We start from the raw sequence: 24,720 nt of genomic DNA, 5'->3' as shown, positions 1-24,720 counted from the left end.
GGGTCTTGAGATCTGAGGATCATGGTTCAAAGCCAGCCAGAGCAGGAAAGTCCGTGATACTCTTAACTCCAGTTAATCACCAGAAAACCGGAAGTGATGCTGTGGTTCAAGTCGTAGAGTGCTAGCCTTAAGCTGAAGAGCTGAAGGACAACACCTGCTCCAGGAGTTCAAGCCCCACAACTGACAAAAAAAAAAAAAAAAAACGACCAAAGAGTTCAGAAGAAGAAATTTAGGCAAGGACATAAGACCATAAAATACAAGTTATTTCAAAAATTTCGACACCTATTACCCTCTTCCCCTTTATCCTTCATAGGGTCAATGCATTCTTAGTCAGACTCGGGCTCACATATCTTTTTGTTCCAGAAATCTTTTCTGGGTTGTTTCCCATACCTCTTGGTCATTCCCAGTAAGTTCACTTGGCAATAAGTTCCCTCAGCTTTTGTAGCACTCTGTGCAAATCTTTGGGAGATCTTGAGCATGATGCATTGTCTTGTCTGTTTTTGTTTCCTCTTCTTTCCCTGCTATATTGAGTCTCTCAAGAAGCTGTAGCAGATCTTGTTTCATCTATTGTTCTGTCCATAAAGTGAAGAACTGTGAGCTTAGGAAAATAGGATGACATCAAGAGTGGGAGTAGGGGAATTCACAGGACAGAGAATCTTATTAGGTTCAGTAATTTTAATTTCAGTTATTAATGTATTGTTAAGTATGAAAATGATGATAGTACCATTCATTGGGTATTTTTCCCAGGCACTATGCTAAGGGCTAGTTACTTTTAAATCCTATGATATTCGTACAGTTCTGTTATATATTGGATGAATGTGCTAATTATAATAATTATTCTTCCTACATACTTGATAACTGAGACTTAAGAGCATTTCAACTTGTCAGTATAGAGTCAGCAAATTGGGGAGTGTAATACTAGTCCATTATCTGTTGCTGTTATCAAATAACTGGTTGAAAGTGTAGCTGGGCCCTGGTGGCTCATACCTATCCTAGCTACTCAGGAGGCTCAGATTTAAGGATTTCAGTTCAAAGTCAGCTTGGGTTGAAAGTCCATGAGACTCTTATTTCCAATCATACATCCAAACACTGGAAGTGGTGCTGTGGCTCAAAGTGGTAAAGTGTTGGCCTTGAGGAGAAAAGCTCAAGGACAGAACCCAGGCCCAGAGTTCAAGCCTCACAGAAGACAAAAAAAAATGAAAGAAAAGAAAAGTGGTAGCTGGGAATGTGGCTTAGTGGTAGAGTGTTTGCCTAACATGCATGAAGCCCTGGGTTCAATTCCTCAGTACCACATAAACAGAAAAAACCAGAGGTGGCACTGTGGCTCATGTGGTAGAGTGGTAGCCTAGAGCAAAAGAAGCTCAGGGACAGTGCCCAGACCCTGAGTTCAAGCCCCAGGACTGGCAAAAAAATGAAGAATAAAGTGGTACTGGGCACTGGTGACTCAGGCCTGTAATTTTAGCTACTCAAGGGCTTGAGATTTGAGGATCATGGTTCCAAGCCAACCAGGGCAGGAAAAGCTTGAGACTCTTGTCTCCAATTAACCATCAGAAAACCAGAAATGGGGCTGTGGCTCAAAGTGAGCGCTATCCTTGAGCAAAAGAGCTAAGGGACAGCACCCAATCCTGAGTTCAAGCCCCAAGACCATCCCCCAAAAAAGTGATTTCTTGAGCTCACAAGCTGAAACTCCAAATCAGGTGGTCCCATATGTTTGGTTGCTGGTGCTCTGTTGCTGGGTTACAAAATGATAGATAAGCAGAATGTAGCCCTGTGCAGAATAGGCTAAGAAGGTAGAGTTGCTTTGCTTCATAATAACCTACTCCTGAGAGATACTGACTAGCATCAGTATCTTAAATGTTCTGCCATACCAGAGACTAAGCCTTAGGATAAGAACATCCAAATCATAGGTGGGCCAGAACTCAAATTCAGAGCATTCAGTCCAAACATTAGCTATCTAGTAGGTAATTGTTGAATAGATGCATGATTGAAGTGCATAGCTGAAAGAAATAGGAGTGTTCTTCAAGGGACCAGAAAAAGAAAACCACATTGGTGGGAATGTGAACAACCAGAGAAGACAGTGTTGGCTTTGCTGATTAGTCAGGCAGTATGAGAGAATTCACAAAAAATATTTCACTGACTTGAATAGCTATGTGATTCTGAGGAACTTGGATATGCTCTTTTCCATTGCTTGCAATACTGTATATTGCTCAAGATGACCCATACTTACTGTCTTCCATTTACCAAGGAAGGCAGTTTCAGGTGAACTGTGCTATTTCCTTTGCATTCCTCCCTCCCTGAATACCTGCTTCCTGATGCCTTCTTCCCCATATCAGGACTATCTGGAATGTGTGGATGCTACCTATCTGTGTGGGTTCTTGCTTTCATGAAATTCCTGGCTTCCTTACAGGGCACAGCCCACCCTGTGACCACCATCAGCAGCAGTGACGTGGAGAAGGCCTACCTGGCGTTCTGTGCCCCAGGGTCTGCCGCCCAAGCAGCCACTTTGAAGTTCCAGGCTGGAAAGCACAACTACGAGTTAGACTTCAAAGGTACCCCACCTTGGAGCAGAACCTGACTTTTGTGCGCAGCCCTTCCACATTAACCTGGAGCCTGAGCAGGTGTAGAAAAAGGGTGTGTCCATTCAGATTGGCAGATAGATCTATTGAAGATGGTGTTGGTCTGCACAGTGGAGAAATTGGGGATGGTGAGAACTGGGAAGAACTGAAGCACAGAGGGACTAGCAAGGTCAGTGAGAGCCAGGTGACTGCCCTGAAGGTTGTGGATAGGTCCTTTTGTGTTTGTGAGTTAATCTCAGTCAGGTGTGAGGCTCAGGTGGCTCCACTGTGCAGTGTCCACCTCATCTCTCCTTGGCATGGTTATTGCTGCTATCTTTAGGCACCTTTAGGCCTTAGAGTGACACTAGCCAGGTTAAACATGTTATAGGACATGCTTCAGCTAAAAGTCCTGTACTTAATAGTGTTCTGAAACTTGGACTCAAATAATTTTTCCCAGTTACTGTACCCTATAAAAGTAGACCCAGCCGGGCGCTGGTGGCTCACGCCTGTAATCCTAGCTACTCAGGAGGCTGAGATCTGAGGATCGTGGTTCAAAGCCAGCCCGGGCAGGAGAGACCGTGAGACTCCTATCTCCAATAAACCACCAGAAAACCGGAAGTGGCGCTGTAGCTCGAGTGGTAGAGCGCTCGCCTTGAGCTGAAGAGCTGAGGGACAGCGCCCAGGCCCAGAGTTCAAGCCCCACAACCGACAAAAAAAAAAAAAAAAAAGTAGACCCAATACCGTTTGGACAGTTCCTTCATCAGCCTATTTGTGAGAATAATTTTAGGTTTTAGTTTGGCCAGACACAGGTCTCCCACCCCATTTTTTCTTCTCTCCCTTCTTTCTCTTCCCTCCCTCCCAGTTTCTTTCTTCTTTCTGGTCTTGCACATGCTAGGCAAGCACTCTACCACTTAAGCTGTGCTCTGAGCTCCTTTGTATTTGTATGTGTGTGTGTGGGCATGCATGCACACTGGTCCTGGGACTTAAACTCTGGGCCTGGGCACTGTCCCTGAGCTTTTGTGCTCAAGGTAGGTCCTCTACCACTTGAGCCACAGACCCCCTTCCAGCTTTGTGTAGTTAGTTGGAGATAAGAGTCATATGGACTGTTTTGCCTGGGCTAGCTTTGAATTATAATCCTCAGATCTCAGCCTCCTGAATAGCTAGGGTTATAGGTGTGAGTCTCTGGCACCAGGCCTTTGTAATTTTTTTTGTCCATTTCTATATGGTCATGTTAGTCTAGCTCTGTCCAGTTAATCTTTGTTTATGTTTTATACTTTAGACTTGGAGTCCTTCTGAGTATCCGGCATGTTATGAGAGAGTCAGTATTCTTCTACTATCTTTGCTATTTTTGTGGACTTGGTTCTGTATGGAGAACAGCAGAGTGTCTTCAGTGACTTATCCAAAAACCCACTGCTTGCTTTTGGCCAGTAATTAAAAAATTATGTAAAAAATTATGAAGTATTGCCCAAAAGTGACTTATAATTATAAAGCATTTGAGGTTTTGCTTAAGGGAGAATCAGAATCTCTGCTTTTCAATAAGCTCATCAGTGGGAATAACACTAACATAGATGACAAGGCTCGTGCTCTACAGTTAATAGACTATCGGTGCCTGGAAGAATGGGGTGGATTATACAAATCAGAATTTCCTTTTTTTTTTGATCAGTCGTGGGGCCTGAACTCTGGGTCCGGGCACTGTCCCTCAGCTCTTCAGCTCAAGGTTAGCACCCTGCCACTTGAGCCATAGCACCACTTCCGGCTTTTTTCTACTTATGTGGTGCTGAGGAATAGAACCTAGGGCCTCATGAATGGGAAGCAAGCACTCTACCACTTCCAAGACCCAGAATTTCCTTTAAGATCAGTCCAATGCAACTATCACTCATCTGCTGCTTATCACAGTTTGAAATAATTCTTTTAAATGTCTGAATATATAAAAACATATATTGCAAAAATGTCAAGTGCACCTTTAGTGTACTTACCTTAGATCTCCTTTCCAAGAAACGGACTTTCAGGGAAAGGATGGGGATGATTACACACAGGTGGTTAAAAAAAGCATGTTCGCTGCAGCTTGCCCTATACTCATTTGGATGGGCATGGTTCTTTTGTTTTGTTTTCTTATTTAAAGGTAGATAATAGTATCCACACAAAAAAGTTTAAGGTGGTTTGCTTTGCCCTCACAGTATCTCAATATTGTGTATAATGAATTTCTACCACATTGACATTTATAGGAAGTAAATACATTTAAAATACCTACACAAGATCCTGAATGACTTGTTCTGTAGGACTGGGGAGACTTAGCTCTGTCCTTCTAGGGACTCTTGTTACCAAAGATTCACTCAAGGCAAAAGCCAATCTTCCAGACAGAGTTCTGACATCCTGCTCTGGCTGCAGATGGTAAATTAGGAAACTTGCAAGGGCACACTAGGTAAGGGGCCTCACTTTGTCTGTGGCAGAGTAGAGAAGCTACCCAACTACAGTTAGCCAGTCCAGATAGCCTGAATAACTTTCAATTTCACAAGTGGAAGCTCATTTCATATTTATTATCTGTGATTAACAAGTCAATAAAAACTGATTGAAGTCTGCTGTTGAGCCAACTGTCAGTGGAAGGGTGAGTGGTGGGTGACAGAATGGTCATGTAATATGTGTGTGATTGTGGGCTCTGGATGAGACTGGGTGGTTGCAGTGTGGAGATTACATGCTCAGGGAGTTAGACACTTTATACTCAAATACAGTAAAGTAAAATTCCAGGCATCTACATTATTTAATCTTAAAATGTCCTTATAATGAAAACAAAATTATTTTGTGCTCTTTAGTGTGCAAAGTAGGACTTGACAAGATTTACCTGGTGAGATACATACAATCTTCTAGGTGTTCATCATTTTTAACTTAAGAGGTGGTGTCCAAACCCCCTTATCAGAATGAATATGAGGTAGAGGGTTAAGCAGCAATAATTTTCTTTATTAAAGATGATGCAGGTTTTAAAGGTTCATGAATACTGCTATAGAGTCAGTTTAATCACACTAAAAAATATCTGTGAGTAAAATTATTATATCAACTCCAAATCTCTCTAACTCAAGCTGTGGTAATTTGTTTTCAGGTTGGGGTAAAGCTTTTTTTATATCCAAGCTGGGAAAAAATTACTAAGAAGAATAATCATTTAAACAAGATTGGAAGGAACAATTTAAAAGCACTCATGTATAATTGATACATCAATTACTAATCATTTCTCTATTCATTAAAGCCAGCCTCCTAAGGATACCTGTTTTCTTTATAAATATTTGAAATGTGCAAAATTGCCTTATTTTTTAAGCCTCATTCTGGGCTTTACATTTGAATTACTTTTCCAACCCATTTAATTTATGTTTATAAAATGTTACTGCCCTCTATGTGTATATTTTCATTGTCTATATTGTTTCAGCTTTCACTCAGAAAAACTTGGCCTATGGCACCATCAGAAAGGTTTGCCGCAGACCCAAATATGTGTCTCCTCTGGATGTGCAGACAAAGCAAGCCTGGTAGGTTGAATGTGGGAAGCTTGGTTGGCATGTGGTATCATTTGGAATGTGTTCTGTAGATAGAACATGACAATCTGACTGGCTTGTGTAACTCTCCCACTCTAATGTCATCCAACCTATGAGTTGGGAAAATCTTCCAGCCAGAAAGAATTCTCCTTGTGGGCAGGAGTGTCATCACACACGATGACAAGTCTGCTTGTGGGAATGGGCAAGCCTGGCTTGACTTTGAAGGCAGCCCATCAGTTTGCTGTGTGACAGGTTTTTTTTTTTTTTTTTGTGTTGCTTGTATTGGGACTTGAACTCAGGCCTGGCACTGTCCCTGAGCTTTTTGACTCAAGGCTAGCACTCTACTAATTGAGCCACAGCTCTATTTCTGGCTTTTTGGTTCTTAATTATAGATAAGAGTTTCACAGACTTTCCTGTGGGGCTGACTTTGAATCACCATTCTCAGATCTCAGTCCCCTGAGTAGCTAGGATTACAGGTGTGAGCCACTAGTGCTATAGTGTGATAGTTGAGTTACAGATGTAAATTTCTTAAAATGTTGAAATAACGATGGAATTACACTAATAGAAACCCATGTACATGGAATGGTAATGTACTCCAAATTGGTAGTCACTTATAGGGCTAGCTTTATCCTTAGTACAAGTTTTCTTACAGGGTGGTTGCCAGGAATCTCTAGTTGAGGCCCTAATCATAGGTGAGGCTAGTGGCCTACAGCAGTGAGCTATTTTCATTAGTGTTTGGTTTCTCTCTGTGTTCCTTTTCTCAAAAATAACTACATATGCATCTGTACATGCAAGAGTATTTGCCTACTCACTTCCCATCAGTAACCTGCTATATATTTACTGTTCTGTACCTTACTTTTTTTAAACTTAACAATGGATCCTGAAGCTAGGATGTAGCTCTGTGGCAAATGCTCTGGGTTTGATCCCAAGTACCAAAGAAGAAAAGAAAATACCTAAATAAGTGGCTCCGGATAATTATTTCAATCCATTGAAGCCTGTTGGGGTTGGGGGACAGGGTGGAGCTGGTCCTGAGGCTTGAACTCAGGGCCTTGGCGCTGTCCCTTAACTTTATCCACTCAAGGTCATTGCTTTACCACCTGAGCCACAGCTCCACTTGTGGCTTTTTTTTTTTTTTTTTTTTTTTTTTGGTATTTAATTGGAGATAAAAGGTTCACAGATTTTTCCTGTCTGGGATGCCTTTGGGACCTCAATCCTCAGATCTCAGCCTCCTGAGTAACTAGGATTATAGGCATGAGCCCCAGGCACCTGACTCATTGTAGACTTTCTAAATCTGCTTCTGCTTTGGTGATTTTCTCTTCTGTACAAGTAACATGTTCATTTAATTTGTCTACTTTTGTAGATGTTTGTGTTATTTTCAGTCTTTGCTTTTACAAAGTATATCACAAAGAATCATCTGGTATATGTGCTTTTCAGATTTATGAAGTAAATGGTCAGGTCAGATCAGGTCCTAGAAAGTAAATCAAGTTCCTTTTCATGGGCTTGGACCACCTGGTACTCTACCTGGATTCATTGCCTCGCTGACAATGAGTTGTCAGGCTCTTGAGCTTCAGTCATTCTGGTAAGTGCGAAAGGGTGTGTCAGTGCTCTTTAGTTTAGTTTCACTCATGAGTGAGGTTGAGTATTTTTTCCTAACATGTAAGGGCCATTCATATGCATACCTTCCCCTCTTCCTTGGGGGCTGTTTATGATTTTCTTCATTTTTTCTGTCAACTTTTTTGGTATTTTTCTAAAATGTCAAGAACCTTTCTTTCTGTTAGAGAGATTAGTCCCTTGTTAGTCCTATACATTTCAAATATTTTCTCTTGGCTTTATTTACCTTTTGACTTTGCCTATAAAGTATTTTACCCTACAGAGACTTAAAACTTTTTGGTTAGATGGATCAGTCTGTATTGCTTCTGAGTTAGAGTTTGGGCTGCTTATGGCCCTCGTCCAGCTCAAAGACTTATAAAAAATTATTTCCCTATCTAGAGCATACATTAAGTAAAGTTTGGAATAGTCTTTTTGGCTGTGTTCTTTCTGAGACTGGATCTCTTGTATCAATATTCTAACTTAGTTCTCAGGGAAACACAAGAAGATGCCAAATGTCAGAAATAAAACTGATTGGGCTGAGGATATAGCTTAGTGTGGTTGAATATATACTTAGCATGAACAAGATCCTGGGTTTGATAATCAGCACATGAGGAATACAAGGAGTGAGGGAAAGAGGAATGGAAGGAGGAGGGAGGGAAGGAGAAAGAGAGAATGGGAGGAAAAGTACAGTGATTATTTCAGTCAAATACAGACAAAGATATGATTGATTTGGGACCTCTCCATTTGTAGGTTTAATGCTGTATACTCCAGCAGGAAAGGCTATTTTGCCTCCATGACCAATGGGCACTTTTTGGTGACTCAGGAACACTTTTCTATTTAACAGTTAGTATGGCCATATTGAGAAGTTTCAATACACTACTGACATTTTTTTTCTTGCAGTGCTAAGACACTGAACCTAGGGCTTTGAGCATGCTAGGCAAGCACTTTACCACTGAGCTACCTCCATAGTTTTAGGAATATCATCAGTGTTGCATTTGGAACAGCATTTGTATACCTTATGCTTCTTTATCTTCTATCCTTAATAAAAATATTGTATTCATGGGATTGATCCTTTTCTTTCTTTTGGATTTTTTAGCCTCATTTTGGCCTCTACTTGTTTGGAAGTTGCATACTCTATTTTTTTTTTAAAAGCTGTACTAGAAAATACATGTGTTTTTTACTTAGGAGGGAAAAGACAATCATTTATTCTACATAACAACGAATAGAAGGACCTATATATACTCTGCCATTTACCTTCTTCTGGGCATTCTCAACTTTAGCTTTGAGAAGTGCAATTATTTTCTACTGTAAATGTTTCACTATTACTCATATTTTACCCCTTTCTTTGTCCTTTTAAGTTTCCTTATATGAAGATTTGTTAGAAACTCTTATTTTTAGTTTGTCTTAGTGTCTTTGTTTTTTCATAATCTTGAGAGGTATTTTCACTGGATATAGGTTATAATTACTTTATCTTAGAACACTAAAGATGACCACTCCACTGTCTTCTAGTTTCCATTGTTGCTTTTGAGAAATTGGCTATTGATGTAACTGGCATTGTTTTCACAGTAATTGCCTTTTTCCCTCTAGCTAATTTTAAAGGGCTCTGTCTTAGAGTTGTACATCTCATTATGATGTATCTAGGTGTGTGTTTCTATTTATTCTGCCTAAAGTTAGTGTATCCTACCAGTTTTACTCATTCCTCCCTGTCTGGAGCTTCCTTTGGTGGGTCCCAGCTAGATTCCAGCAAGGCTTTCTCATTGTGTTTTCTATGTAGCTCCTTCCCCATCATGTCCTTTGTCTGTCTTGCTCTAAACAAGACATCTTCTGTTTTATTTATTTTTGAGCAAACTACCAGGGTTGAACTGGGGGGAGGTCCCCACACTTGCTGCACAGGTACTCTATCACTAGAGCCACACTTCAGGCCCACAAACCATCTTGTGAGTACTTGCATTTCACTTATCTTTCAGCTCAGTTCTATTATAAGATGAATGGATCTGCTAGTTACCTTATCTATTCAGCTTTTACTATCAAGGAATTGACTTGACATTTCTAGAAGTTATTTTTTAGATCTTCCAGGTCTTTTTTTTAAAGCTTTTTATTTGCTTTTTATTTCTTTAAACATAGGAATAACTTATTTTAACTGTGTTGTTGTCTTTGTGAATCTGCTCTGGATGATTATTTGCTGGTAGGACCTTCCTCAGTTATTTTTAAACGGCTCCACTTTCTTAGGAAGGTTATTTGTGGGAGTTCTTTGAGCTGGAATGGAGCATCATGTCTATGTAGGAACAGCAGGGCATTCCAAAACTTAAGGGGAATGATTAGGAATTATGGTCTCACAGTGCTGTTCCTAAACTCTTTGTATTTTAGAACCTTTTGCTTGTTGGTTTATTTTTATTTTTAAATCTTACAGTGTCTATATTATGTAATATCCTGTAATTTGGCTCATGAGTATTACTGTAAAAATTTGGTGTTGTCCCTTTTAGAAGGATGAATATAGACCACAATAGCCTCTTATCAAATTTATGTTTCCAAGAAGGTTTTCATGTCAATTTTATGTTTTTGAAAAATGTTTTTTACAATGTTAATTACATATGATTGAAGCTTTTAAAATCCTCTTTGGAGCACTTCGGATTTCAAGACTGTGGGTAAGGGCTGTGGCCTGTGAAGCTGTTCTATCCATGCTCTCTAGGTCTTCTCTGTGGAAGTGGGATATGCGTGCATAGTGAATCTCTCAGAATGAGGGTTTGGCTACATGGGCAAAGATAAAACATTCTTATATTATGGATATTGTATTTGTGTGCTTCGTTTTACCTTCTACATGCTTTTAAAATATGCTTTACTGAGACTCACTACTTCTGACAGCTAGTAGAGACCAGCTATGACAGATTTTTTTATGTCCAAAGATAACATGTATAAGTGGTTTTGTTTACTTTTTTTAAGCACTGTCAAGTTTCAAGGCCCGAAGTCCATCCCAGACTATTGGGATCCCTCAGCTCTGCCAGACCCAGGCTATAAGGTACAAAACTCAGTGATGGCTGGGGCTAGATGAAGAGAGACTCTGTAGATATGTGAAAGTATGGACAGATGAGTAGGTGTGGACAGATGCTCTTGGCTTTTGCAGGTCTTTGGAACTTTAAGGCTACATGATTACCCAGAAGATGCCTATATCTTTGAAAGAAAAACATATAGTATGAAAAGAGGAGGCTAAGCTATAAAATTGCTAGGAAGGGAGGAAATAAGGGGCTTCTGAGCTAAAGCTTATCTAGATAATTCAATTTTACTAAGAAAAGAAAAAGGAATGAAAGAAGGTTTACCTGTGGTAAGGGGAAAGCATTAGATGCAGAGACAGGAGAATTGACAATTCAGCAGCTCATTTGGGGCCTATTCTCTAATGGGAACTTTGCTGAACATAGTGGAACATCATCATGACTACTATCCTGTACTATCTCACCTATATGGGGCACTTCAGCTCATGTTTAATAGCTGGTCACCTGCCAAGCAGTATACAGACAGGTTTTTCCAACAATGATGAGCCCTGTCTTGGGAAGACTCTCTTACTAAGCTTGTACAAAGCACTCATGGTTATCAGCAGTACAGGTAGCATGTGTGAAGGGCTAGAGAAGTTAAGAACACATCCTGGGGCTGGGGATTTAGCTCAGCAGAAGAGCACCTGCCTGGCGAGCACAAGGCCCTGAGTTAGGCCCCCAGCTTGGGGGTGGGGAGGAGGAATAACACATCCTGTGGAAATTCATGATGTCTGACTTAGGCATCACTTGTATTTTGGGCTGGTTGGACAAGGAAAAGAAATGTGGTCATCGTTCTCTGGTTTTGTTGCTTCTGCAATTCTAGCAGCTCTAAGCCACCTTGAAAAGAGATTCAAATATAGTGTGCACTTTGCCAATGACATATGAAAATTATTTTTCTCCTTGTAGAGGATCACCCTCAGTTCTTCCTCTGAAGAGTATCGTAAGGTCTGGAACCTGTTCATCCGTACATTACCTTTCTACTTTGTTCAGAAGATCGAGCGAGTTCAGAACCTGGCCCTGTGGGAAGTCTACCAGTGGTGTGTTGGGGTTGCTTCTTGATGGGCTGGTGGCTCTCTCCCTTACCCTGTTAGCTACTTATTGAAATGCCTGGGCCTCTTGGACAGTTTGATACAGCAGCACTGATCACCTGGTGATGATGGTGTATCTGATCTCCTTCCCCTCTCCTTCTCCCTCATCCTTTGGGTCATGTGGTGGTATAATAATTTAGGAGAAAAAAATTTCCCAGCTTAGCTCTCATTCCTGTCATGACTAGTAGCCATGCAAGCCCCACTCTTGACCTGTTTCTACATGGTTTTTGTGAAGTGTCCTTTTGTCACTGACATAGTTGGTCACAATAAAGGAGAGAGGCTGAGCCTTCATGGACCAGCAGTCTGGTGACTTTTCCTCTACTTTGCAGCTTCCCAGGCTCCAGCTCCATTTAGGACTTGGTCCTTGATTTCTAAGAGTTGTTCTTCTCAAGCCTGGGATTGTGCAGGGGAACCTCTCCCATCTGCATTTCTCCTAGGTCCTGCTCCACCTTCTTTCTCATTCCCTGGCTTGTAGCTGGAGTTTCTGGGGCCATGACCCTCATCTCTTACTCACATAATACTTCTGTTTTTTGGCAAAATGCATTTTTGTGAGACCAGTTCTACATGGTGGCCAGCACCCTCTGCCCTCAGCATGCATCCTCTATCGTTCTAGGCAAAAAGGACAGATGCAGAAGCGAAATGAGGGGAAAGAGATAGACGAGAGGCAGCTGTTTCATGGCACCAGTGCCAACTTGGTGGATGCCATCTGCCAGCAAAACTTTGACTGGCGCGTCTGTGGTCTTCATGGCACTTCCTACGGCAAGGGTAAGTAAGGCAAGGGCAGCCTCTAGCAGTGCTTGGCAAACCATTTGAAAACAGCCTCACAGAAGAAGGCAGAGGGGAGGGATGCAGAGATAGTTTATGCTGCTAGGCTTGTTTAGCCAAAAGGAAGTGGCCTCTAAGGCTTCTAGTGATCCTCTGTGAGATGTTCCAGCAGTATCTTGATGTGTATAGTATCTGTGTATGGCAAGGAGCTCAACTCGGGGTGACAGGGCAGCTCTGAATTGCTGGGACATTGTTTTCCAGTGGAGTGGACGCCCTTGGGGGATAGTGGTAGTCACAAAAAGAGAGAAGACACTTAATCCCGTAAGGTCCTCAGACTGTCCTGTGTGGTGTCTTTAGATACAGAAACTGAAGAACCTCAGATAAGCTCTTGTAAACATCATGAGCTATTCTGAGTTATCTGAGTGGTTTTGTTTATTTGCTTTTCTGATCCACGGTAAAACCATGGGCCTGCATGCTGTCCCTGAGCCTTTTTGTGCTCAAAGCTAGTGTTCCACCACTTGAGCCACAGCACCATTTCTGGCTTTTTCTGAGTAGTTTATTGAAGATAGGAAGGAGCCTCACAGACTTTCCTGCCCGGGCTGGCTTTGAACTGTGATCCTCAGATCTCAACCTCTACTAGGTTTATAGATGTATGGCACCTGGCTGAGTGCTTTCCTTAGTTTTTTTTTTTTTTCCAGTCCTGGGCTTGAACTCAGGACCTGGGCATTGTCCATGAACTGCTTTTGCTCAAGGCTAGTGCTCTACCACTTGAGCCCCAGCACCACTTCCAGCTAGCCACATTCCCAGCCCTCTTAGTTATTTTTAAACTTCTTTATTTTAGTTATTTTTAAACTTCTAAAACTGGGGGCAATTTTAAACCCACATGAAAATTGCAAGAACAGCATGTATTACTCCTGTATAAATTAGAAGTACACTTTTTTTTTAACATTTGGCTACATTTTTAGAATTGACTTCTTTTGAGTCATTTGCATGTGTTACTCCTGCATATATTGGAGGTACATTTATTGGTTTTAACATTTGGCCACATTTTTATGATGATTTGTTTGGGTCATTTGCATGTAGTGGCAAATACAGTGACCCTTCCCAAGTATAGCTACCAATTTTCTAATCTGTAATCTGTAATCCTAATTCCTCAATCATCTGTAAGGTAATTTTAGTCTGATACACTGATGGTTGCAGGGTTAGGATGGACCGAGCCTGGCAGGTTTATGAACTCTAATATAGAGGTGACAGCTTCCCATTCAGGCTCCCATTTGACAGAGTCATAATTCTGTATATTGGATTATTGGTGTCCATACAGTAGCTTCACGAATGGAATCTCACTCGCTTTCCATAGCAGCTCTGAAGTTGGGTGGGGCAGCCTTATCTTACGCCTGAGGAAACTAAAGCTCAGGATCCAATAGTAACATGTTCAGAGACTGTTAGGGAGGCTAGGTGATGCCTTTGATGCCAGGCCATTTGGAGGGGTATTGATGATCTGATGCATGTCTCTATAAATGGGAAAAGGTGGAAAACTGGGAGGAGGTGGGAGGATGGAGAAACAGACAACAAGCCAAAGTTATTGCCATTGCTGGGGCACCTCTCCCCTTTTTGGCTGCTGAACTGTCTTCCTGGTGCCAGCAAAGCCCCTGCGTGTCATTTCAGGGAGCTACTTTGCCAGAGATTCTGCCTATTCCCACCACTACAGCAAGTCGGACACAAATACCTATACCATGTTCCTGGCCCGGGTGCTCGTGGGCAACTATGTCAGGGGCAATGCTGCCTTCGTCCGCCCTCCAGCCAAGGAAGGCCAGAGCAATGCCTTCTATGACAGCTGTGTGAATAGCATGTCTGACCCATCTATCTTCGTAGTCTTCGAGAAGCACCAGATCTACCCTGAGTACCTCATCGAGTACTCTACCTCCTACAAGCCCCCGACTAGCTCCTCCATCATGGTTGCTTTGGGCTCCTTGGTTGGCAGCCGGTAGTGAGTAGCCAATGCCTTGGGCCTTTCCTGCTCATCTGCCTTGGGAGAGCCATTTGGGATTTTTTTAAATTATATTTTTAACAAAACTTTTAATGAACTGTTGTTTAATGTAGGGTTTTCAATGAAGTTACATTCTTAATCCCTTGTTGGTAATGCTTTTAGCTTTTAGGTAACTTTTGGGCTTGTTAGTAGTTTCACCAGTAGTGATTGTAGATGAGCCCATGTTTGCTTTTTAATGTTTTAGCATTGTAATTTTTACTTTGTTGACTTTGTGTATTATTGGCACCAGGCACAAAGTTTCTAGACATTGTTTTATGGATTTTAATTAAGAGTTTGTCTCTACAGTGATTTCCATTTTGGGAGGGTTTCATGCCCACTGTTTTGCTTTTTGTCAGAGTGGCACAGTAGCTACCAGGGGAAGAGACCCCAGAGCAGGCCTAGGGACATACCTCCACTTTTTGTCTCCTTTGGCACTAACCTAGGCTGCTCTTGGTGGCTTCTCCTTGGTTCTGGTGTTGATTGATCTGTGTCATGCTGTCAGAACAAGAGGCTACCCTGGTATCATCAAGTTTCTGCTGTTTTTCTCCTGTTCTGGTGAGCATAAGCAGCCATGCAGAGGAAGCATAGCCCGCCCTCTCCCCCTGCCCCCCTGACAAGAGACGTGGTTGTGTGCCCCTAGCAGCTCCTGGCTTGCCTGTGGGTGCAAATACTAACATCATTTAAGCTTCTGAACTCCCTCAGATGGTAGGTTTTATGTCTGTATAACATCAAATACCTGTGCTGCAATGTCATGCCAAGAGTATGGAAATAAAAGAATATTATCTGAAGTGGATAGAGTGGAGCTCATTTTTTAGTATCTATTCATTGAGCACTTGCTAGGTGAGAGTTGTGGCTTATGATTAGCAGAAGTTTATTCTCATGGAGGCTGGGAAGTCCAAGGTCAAGGTGTCTGCAGATTTGGTGTCTAGTGAGGTTCATTTCTCACAAAAAGTTATCTTTTCATTATTACTTCGTGGTAGAAGGGTATCTGTCAAGCCTTTATAAGGGCACTAATCACATTCATGAGGGCTTGCAGAACCTAATCAATTCCTAATGACATCACCATAGGGGTGAGGATTTAACATGAATTTGTGGGAAAAACATTCAGACTATAGCAGGGATGTAACAGTTAATGTCACTAGCCTCAGGAAGACTGTGTGAATCGAGAGGTTTTGGCCTCTCACTTGCTGGGTCTCCTGCAAGGTCCTAGGAGGGGTTCTCACAATATAGTCACATAATCTTGGGTTTTGGTATATTTTGCAGAATACATGTTTGTATTCTTTCCTTTCCCTTCCCCCAATAAAGTTTCAGACCTGGGAAATCCAGATTCACCACTGGATATGAACATGGACAATGTGCTGGATTTGATACACATATCAGTGTTTGGTATCTTCTGCCTTGGAGCTGGCTGGTTCTGGTCTAGTTGGCAGAGAGCCTGTTTTCCTCCTAAAGGAATGTGTCCTTAGTTCATCCTATGGTGTTCAGGTCTAAGGAAGTTTCACTAGAATCTTCTATTTTAGGAGGAAGCTGAAACCTTATGGGCAGTGTAATTGATCACACCAGAAGAAGGCCAAGTTAAATGATCAGAAAAACAAACAGCACAACTACAACCGCCAGCAGGGCCTTACATCTGTATCTATGCATGTGATGTAGTTCCTCACAGCCTATTCACCTGCAAGTTCTTTCTAGGCTTTTTATTGAATCATAGGTCTTTCTACAATGGTAGGGAGGGGCCTGGGAGGCCCATTAGAGTAAGTGCTTGCTAGAAAACTTCCATACAGATGTGCAGCTCTTTCACTCTTCCACTTTCTGGCTGAGAGCAGCGAGAAGCAGGATGCTCATTGTGGGTTAGAAGGAAAGCGTTCTCCTATTATAGTCATGTGGCCTTGGGCTTTGTATAATTTGCAGAATATATGTCTATAGCCAGATGAACAGGGTAGGAGCTGGCCATATGTTCCAGAAAAGCCAAGTGTGCTATAAAGACTGCAGAGGCAACTGGATTTGGAGATCAGAAAGCTAGTTAGGAAGAGCAACTGGTTGGACTGGCAACACTGAAGAGGGTCTGGATACATATGGGCAGTTGGCTAGGTCACTCTTCCTGAAGAGGTGGAAGAGGGGCATTTGATGAAGGAGCCAGACTGCCATAGTTCCCAAGATGTCTGGTGCAAAGATGTGGGGCCTAGGACAGAGGTGTGTGGATGTTGCTGGCGAGAAATGTTCATGAGGACCCTTCTGGGAGAGAGGGGTAGACTTTGTGAAGGATCCCACTATTGTAGTTCCTGCCATTTCCTGTCCTGGGATTGTTGGCATTGCGGTGTGAACAATGAGGTTTTAAGTGGAAGGCTGGGAGATGAACAATTCTGCACATTCACTATCTGTGAAGATATGACCACCTGTTCACAGAAGACAAGGGAGGCTTGATGGTACTGAGGGGCTAGACCAGCCAGTGGTCACTTGGTAGCTGGTGGTGGAGGAGTGCTCTTAGTAGGGGACTTGAGTGCTCAGTTGGTTCCATCTTCTGGCTGAGGTTCTGCAGGATGGTCAGGGTCTTGGGGGGACAGGCAAAGCAGTAAAGGAGACACATCCTTGAAATGTCTGGTTTTCCCCAAAGCACAGCCCTAAGACTTAAGCCAGGCATCAAGACAGTCCACAGGGCTGGTGATATGGTTCAAGCAGTAGAGCACCTGCTTGGCAAGTACAAAGCTCTGAATTCAAACCCTGATACTTCCCCAGAACAAAAGGGTTTAGAAAACATGACAGCAGCAAGGGTTGTCTTGTGAAGACAGTCCATAGGGCTGGGGATATGGTTCAAGCAGTAGAGCACCTGCTTGGCAAGTACAAAGCTCTGAGTTCAAACCCTGATACTTCCCCAGAACAAAAGGTTTTAGAAAACATACAGCAGCAAGGGCTGTCTTGTAGCCGTTGGGTGAACTGTCAGAGCTTGAGCAGTTGAATAGTCGTGGCTGACAGGGAGAGAAAATGTGGATAGTGGTGTTGCACTCCCCTCCCCCCACTGCTCTAGGGAGGCCATGGTGAGCTACAGGGAGCTTTGGGGAGCAGAGTGACGTGCTCTGGGCTGAAGGGGTTAGAAGAGGATCAAGCAGTAGAGGCAGCATGTCCAACATGCTATCCCAAGAGTTCCCCTGAAAATGACCTGGGCTTTCTGAAAATGGAAAGTAGTTGAGTTGTGAGCACCGAGGTGTTACATGAGGGATGCCGCTCCAGTTTTTCTCAGTGGCATTCTGTGCCTTGAAGCTGCTCAGATGTCAAATAAAGGAAGGGAATTTTGTGCTTGGTCAGCTTCCTGTTTTACAAGTGAGGAAACTGAGGCCCAGAGTGATGAAAAGACTAACAACAAAGACAATACAGCTGCAGGGCAGACCTCTGATCTAGTCAGCAAGTGCTTTCTTAGACATGACCTTGGCAACACAATTGTTACCTGTACGAAAACTCACCTCTATAATTGGATTTTCTTGGTAAGAATGAAGAAAAGATTAACCACAGAAAGGACATATCCATTTGTACCATTAACTTACTCCAAAATGGCTCTGATCCCTGCAGGGACAATCAAAGCACAGTGAGCCACTTCATTGATGGAATGTGATGAGAAGATGAACTGGCCCTTCACTGCTGCCATCAGGACACCTTACTCGATGTGGGTGTGTCCCCATGCTTTAGAAAGACAAGACTTCCTTTAAAACATTATGTTCTCAGGCTAGAAATGAGGCTTAGTGGTACAGTGGTTGCCTAGCATGCATGAGGCCCAAAGTTCCTTTGTACCACATAATCAAAAAACTAAAAAAAAAAAAAAAAATCATGTTCTCACTGGATGCTCACATCTGTAATCCTAGCTACTCAGGAGGCTGAGATCTGAGAATGATAATTCACTGCCAAATTCAAAGCCAGCCCTGAGCAGGAAAGTCTGTGAGACTCTTATCTCCAATCATTAAAAAGCTGGAAATGGAGCTGTGGCTTTCTTTAGTGGAAGAAAGAAAAAGTAGTAGCAGAAAAAGAAAAGCTTAGGACAGCATCCAGCACAAAACAACATGCTCTCAGTCATTTTGTTGAAACTACATTTTTGCTTATTTCACAGTCTTTTACTCAGATAGTGGTTGGAACCCCACTGACAATGTCGAAACCAAGTGCAGCCAACATTTATTAAAAATGTAGGATCAGGTAAGTAACCTCGCTATGCTTACATGCCAGGCACCCTCGCAACCACCCCAAGTGATGTTTCTTTAAACATTGGTGTTTCTACAGGAAGGTTTTCTTAAAATGTAGGGGAGCCCTCATAACTCCAACTTGCAGGTATCATTAAGTGACACTCCCTTCTCCAAGATGACTCACATCAGCGGGACACAATCTTGATGAAGACTCCATTTTTTGGACTGAGGGCAGATTTGGATTCTAGCTGCAGTGGCACCTAAAACAGAGGAAGTGAAAAGAATTGGTCCTAGTTAACCATATCTGTAGGAAAACTGCCTCGGAGCTGGGCCTGAAGTAGGTGAGGGAATCTGGTTGTGAGTTGAGAGGTTGGTGGGCGAAATCATCTCTCAGCTGGACCGGTTCCTGAGAAGCACATCTTGTGGGATGACCTGGTCCCTGGTAGCATGTAGTGGACAGAATGAATACGGTGACAAGCATGTCTGGCATTTATCTGCCCCAAGAGTATCATCTCACTTGAAGAAACAGGTTCAGGAGGCCAAAGTCACAGGACGAGGAAGCAGCCATCCTTGCCTTTCCCTCCAAGCTCACTGCCCTTTCTTTAGGCTGTTCCAAGCTTATCCATATGTGGTCTATCTAGCCTCTCAGACATTCCAAAAGCTTCCTTAGGTCTCACTTTAGAGGCAGAGACCATGCTGGTCTGGGGACTTGGAAGGGAAGTCACAAGTTTACTCAGGAAGCCAGCTTCCCCTTACAGTATGTGAAAAATGATGCAGTCGGGCCCCTGTGAACCTTTGGAGCAAGGACAGAAAATGGGCTTCCACACGGGCCTCAGGAGGCTTTTTGGAGGCCTTCATGGGTTATGTCAGATGGGAGGCAAGAAACAAGATGGTCCGACCTGGACATTGAGCATTTTGTTCATTTGTTTTGATTTGTTTGAGACCCAGTCTCACTATGCAACTCAGTTGGGCCTTGAATTGCCCATCCTCCTACCTCAGTCTCCAGGTTACTACCATGCCTGATGGATTTTTTTTTGGGGGGGGGTCGGTCATGGGGCCTGAACTCTGGGCCTGGGCACTGTCCTTCAGCTCTTCAGCTGTCGACTAGCGTTGTACCACTTGAGCCTCAGCTCCGCTTCCAGCTTTTCCTGCTTATATGGTGCTGAGCAATCGAACCAAGGACCTCATGCATGCAAGGCAAGCACTCTACCACTGAGCCAACTTTCCAGCCTCGGATGTTTTGATTTAATAGGATTATAATTAAAATATAGTAACATGCAGCTACACAGCCTAAGGAGTCTAGATGAAATTGAAATAGTTCGGACAAAGGAATGGTGGGTAGGGCTGACAAAACCAGGCAGAGATTCCTGGAGCAAGTGGCCTATTGGAAAGTAGGTGCAATTGAAGTTATGTGAAGGAACTTCTTAGAGGATGGAGTTGGGAGAGGCCTGAGGTGGGGAAGAGGGAGCTGACATTCCAAGTAGGAGCAGCAGTCTGAGCAAACAAGAGGAGGTGAAACTGGAATGCAAGGCGGGCTCAGCCCCATCTTGAGTTCAAAATGAGTTCTCCCTGGTTCCAGCAGGTCTGGGACTCATGGCTGGTTATTAGGCAAGGAATGCCAGGCATAGCAGCTTTTGTTTTTCTTTTGGGCACTGTCCCTGTTTTTTTGCTCAGTACTAGCACTCGACCATTTGAACTACGGCTCCGTTTCTGGCTTTTTGATGGTTAATTGGAGATGAAAGTCTTATAGACTTTCCTGCTCAGGTTGGCTTTCAATGGGGACCCTCAGTTCTCAGCCTCCTGAGACACCAGTGCATAACTAGCAGCATCTTTTGAACATTGGACTGGACCTTTGCATCTGAGAAGTCCTCAAAAGAAGTACTTTCCCCTAGACTAATGAAGTGGTCAGAGGCCTTGTTGCTCTCTGTGTCCTTCATCATTTCTCTGTCCTCCTTTCCTGCTGTGGCTTCTCCATTCCTGCCCTATCACCTTTGTGGATGCTTTCCCTTGCAGTTGCATCCCGTCCTAGCTCTCCTGTGTCAGAGGCACTGCCAGTCCCGGAATCTAAAATTGTCCCTCTTTGTTATCTTACCCTTGCCTGTTCCTGGCATCTCTTGGGCCTCCAGGGGACATAGAGGCACAGAGAGGGCTGGACTTAGACTGCTGGGGACAGTGTACACTGCTGAGGGGAGTGGGCCCATCAGGAGGGGGGGGATGCTGTGAGCAGGACCTAGGTGTGAACTGCAGCTTCTTGCCCTGGTGGCTGATCAGCCATTTGTTCATTACCACTTGCCGGAAGAAGTGAGTGTCTTCACTCCATGCACAACACCGCGCTGCATGCTGGGGGAGTCAGCGGGTACACAGCTGTTCCCTGCCCTTGCAGAGACTGTAGTGCTGCATGGGCTGCACCACTGTGTGACAGCCACCTCGCTGTCTGAACAAAGAACGGAACCTCCCTAGCTCTGGACCTGGAGTGCGTGGTATGACAGGGCTGGGACAGCGGGGGCACTTTACGAGATTCTGGTGGCTGAGGGCAGAGTCTGCCACCTCCCTGGGGCCTTAGGAATGAATGTATATATTGGGGAACATAAATCTTGGGAGGGAAGGCAAGGATGTGGCAGCTTGGGGCATTACCCAAGGAGAGAGGCCGTTCCCAGACGCCAAGGAGCCGGCACCCCTCTGCTTTCCCTCAAGCATACATTACCTTAGGAGTCAGGAGGAGCTGGGGATGATCTCCAGACTCTGTAGGTCAAACCACACACCCCAAAGCCTTGCATGGGTCACAACCACATGCACTGGGCTCCTGTTCACTGAAGAACAAGCTACACCGAGCCGAGAGCCAGCCCTGTGCACAGACAGCAGTCCTAGTGGGGGCGCATGCGTGTTATGACAGGCCAGTGCAGGTCCCAGCCCAGAATTAACTCATTTACCCTTACAGGACAGGAAGAGTAGTGTGTTTATTGCCCCCTCTGACAGGTGGAGAAACTGAGGCCCAGGAAGATCAACAAACTGGTTTCAGCACGCGCGCGCACACGCGCACACGCGCACACACACACACACCACACACACACACACACACACACACACACACACACACACACACACACACACACACACACACACACACACACACACACACACACACACACACACACACGATGGCTTCCAGACAAGCTAGTGCCCTCACCTGAGTTTCAGGGCAGGCTTCGAAGCGGAAGCGGCCCAGGATGTGGAACAGTGTTAGCTTGGTCACCATCAGTCCCAGCCACACCCCAAGGCAGCTCCGGGGGCCAGCTCCAAAGGGCAGGTATGTGAAGGGCTGCTGCTGCTGGCGGGCCTCTGTGCTGAACCTGAGGGTGGTGGGAAGGTCATGCGTGACCCCTGAACATTTGTTTCCATCCATCTGAGGTCTCCTTCTACTTAGACCTCTTTCCTCCCAGCACAGTGTAACCTGTGCGGGTCAGCCCGATCCTAAACACCCCTGGGATGGCCCCTGAGGGAATGGTGGCTAATTCCTGAGCTTCCGTCCCTCTTTGTTCTGGCTAGCCCGCAGGGCACTGATGGGTGCAGAGAGCCAGTTGGGATGTAAACAGTGCCCTTCGCTCCCTCCTTTCCTTTCTTCCTTCCTCTCCCTCCCTCCCCCCTTTCTTCCCTATTTCCCTTCCTCTCTCCTTCTTTCCCCTCCCTCGCTCCCTCCCTCCTTTCCTATCTTTCTCTCTCTTTTCTTTGCCACCTGAGTACTTAGGATTACAGGTGAGAGCCACTGGCCAGAGTCTACATGAAGTCCGCTGCCATTGGCGACTCCAGGGCTGTTTGCCACAGTCCTGAACCGGCTGTGGCTTCTTCACCTTCCCCATCGTCGGCCTCAGCCATCTTAGTAAAGTCCCTGGACTGTGACCACACTAGACCTCCCTAGGCATCCTGCTGTCCCCCCCCCCCCCCCACAGGACCTTGAATTTGCTCAGTTTGCTTAACTGGTGCGCTACCACTTGAGTGATGCTTCCAGTCCTATTTTTTTGCTGATTATTTTGTCGGTGGAGTCTAGTAGACTCATCTGCCTGGGCTGGTCTCAAACTGCCATCCTCTGGATCTCCATATTCAGAGTAGCTAGGATTATGGATGTCAGTCACCCAGCGTTCAGCTTGTTTCTAATTTTTTGATCTTTACCATATTTCCAGGAACTGCTGGACAGTGGGAGATTTTTAATCTGGGTCCCAAGGCCCCTGGATTCCCACAACTGAGCTGTAGAGTCAGGCGGGGTTCCTCAGGAGCCATTAAAAGTGGAGATACAACGGCAGCTTCCCCTGGCAGATCCCAAAGGAGGGGGCTGTGCTGAGCATGACAAGAATGGGGTGGGGAGACTCAGACATTTTTCATCTCAAAGTCCCAGACAATGGGCCAAATCCCTGTCAGCAGACAAGGGAGGATCCAGGTCTGTGGATGTCATGAACTTAGATTTGTGGAGAAATTCTGCTGATACAACTGTACTGTATGGAAATGATGGGCTCGTTCTTCCCAACACACACTTGAAATACATCCAGCCCTGACTGGAGGGAGCAGAGGACATGGCTCACATGCACTGCTGGTGAAATGCTAAATCTCTGCCTTTAGTTAGTGGCCTCCAGAAATGATGCTTTATGAGCATCTGGCTGTAGTGCTCATCATTTGTTTGAGGCCACCCCTGCCCGTGCCCTCTTGCTGCTGCCTCCACCACAAAATCACCACCTCATGCAAGGGACAGCACTCACCTTTCAGGGTTGAAGACCTCAGGGTGTGGCCAGTACTCGGGGTCGCGGTGCAGAGCACCCACCGCCATCTCCAGCACGGCTCCTGCGGGTATGCGCTGGCCCAGCACCTCGCAGTCCTGCGCAGCCTCTCGCGTGAACCTGTGGGGGACAGAGATGGAGCTGGGTCAGGAGACCCAGCGTGGAGTGTGGAATGAGGCTGGGGCCCGGGAACTGGGCTCTCTTCCAGGGTAAGCCACGCCCCACCTCTAAGAGCCTCAAGTCTCTTGGAGAAAATTCCCTCATCCCTCCTCTCATTCATTCATCCACTCATTCATCTATTCATTCAGCAGCAGCCAGGCACAGAGATTCCTTCTGTGAACCTGATATTGGGGTGAAAGCCTCCCGGGAGCTGGTTTCTGGGGGAGGTTTTAAGGGTTATGCTTCTAGTCTTCCAAGTGGATTCAGTCGGCTTTTGTTGATTGCCTTTGTTCACTCTCTTGCTTCTCTTCCTTCCACCTCATGGTGGTCCGGCCCTGTGTCCCTCCTTTTCATGATAGACCTCTCCCCACTTTCACCAAGGGTATGGGGCAGTCTGCACCTTCCTTGGGCTTCTCTGCCACTGCCTGTCTCATGAAATGAAGCCATGAGTAGGGCCGATGCTGGGAAGACAGGGAGCCCTTCGCGACAGATAACTTAGGACCGGTGTTGGGATCCTATGCCCCCCACCCCGCACCCCCCAGCAGTCAGGGGGCAGGGCCTGCCTGGCCAAGCTACACCGAGGGCTGAGCCCAGGGCTAGTGGTCCCTGTTGGGTAGTTGGGGGCGGGAGGGGGTGTGAGACCTCGGGTAGCTCCAGAGCTCAGGTGTTCTCTCTGGGCCTGTCTGGGATGGCCAATCTTAGTTTCTGGAAGGTTCTAATGACCATCCTCCTACACTTCCAACAATAAACACCCATTGCTGAGGAACTCATAGACACTCAGTCGCTTGCAATTTCAAAGCCCATCGTGGCCATGTTCAGCTTTGCCCCAGGGGTGTGGACCAGCAATCTCCTGGAGAATAATACCCTGCCAATTCTGCAGATACCCACTTCCACTCTGGGGGCGAAGCATGGAGCTCATGTGGGTCAAAGTGACTTCCTCCTTGAAAATTCTTTCCCAGGAAGTGAATTCCCTATGCCAAGAACTACCCCACTGTCTGCTTTAGGTAATGAAAAAGCTAATTTATCTGGACAAACAGCTTTCTCATGGGGGCAGTCCATTGCTT

General features: G+C 44.8%; 2 protein-coding genes across 2 annotated transcripts in view; one reads left to right on the top strand and one right to left on the bottom strand.

The window, feature by feature from the left end:
• Nucleotides 1-15,356, top strand: part of Parp12 (poly(ADP-ribose) polymerase family member 12) — a 36,669-nt gene extending 21,313 nt beyond the window's left edge. Inside the window, exons 7-12 of the mRNA XM_069996900.1 lie at nucleotides 2,408-2,549; nucleotides 5,971-6,067; nucleotides 10,604-10,679; nucleotides 11,596-11,726; nucleotides 12,391-12,542; nucleotides 14,208-15,356. Coding sequence (XP_069853001.1) covers nucleotides 2,408-2,549; nucleotides 5,971-6,067; nucleotides 10,604-10,679; nucleotides 11,596-11,726; nucleotides 12,391-12,542; nucleotides 14,208-14,530 — 921 coding nt within the window. The 3' untranslated portion in view covers nucleotides 14,531-15,356. The remainder of the gene's footprint in view (nucleotides 1-2,407; nucleotides 2,550-5,970; nucleotides 6,068-10,603; nucleotides 10,680-11,595; nucleotides 11,727-12,390; nucleotides 12,543-14,207) is intronic.
• Nucleotides 15,357-18,700: 3,344 nt separating this feature from the next.
• The window catches only part of Tbxas1 (thromboxane A synthase 1), a 141,792-nt gene continuing 135,772 nt past the window's right edge, over nucleotides 18,701-24,720 (bottom strand). The window contains exons 11-13 of the mRNA XM_069997319.1: nucleotides 23,480-23,617; nucleotides 21,919-22,081; nucleotides 18,701-18,991 (exon numbers count right to left, since the gene is read on the bottom strand). Of these exons, the coding sequence (XP_069853420.1) occupies nucleotides 18,917-18,991; nucleotides 21,919-22,081; nucleotides 23,480-23,617 (376 nt within the window). The 3' untranslated portion in view covers nucleotides 18,701-18,916. The remainder of the gene's footprint in view (nucleotides 18,992-21,918; nucleotides 22,082-23,479; nucleotides 23,618-24,720) is intronic.

This window comes from Dipodomys merriami, unplaced genomic scaffold (genome assembly GCF_024711535.1).
Source record: "Dipodomys merriami isolate MVZ:Mamm:240054 unplaced genomic scaffold, mDipMer1.0.p SCAF_5, whole genome shotgun sequence".
Classification (NCBI taxonomy): domain Eukaryota; kingdom Metazoa; phylum Chordata; class Mammalia; order Rodentia; family Heteromyidae; genus Dipodomys; species Dipodomys merriami.
The sequence above is the reverse complement of the archived record's forward strand: the minus strand, read 5'-3'. Positions and strand labels throughout refer to the sequence as shown.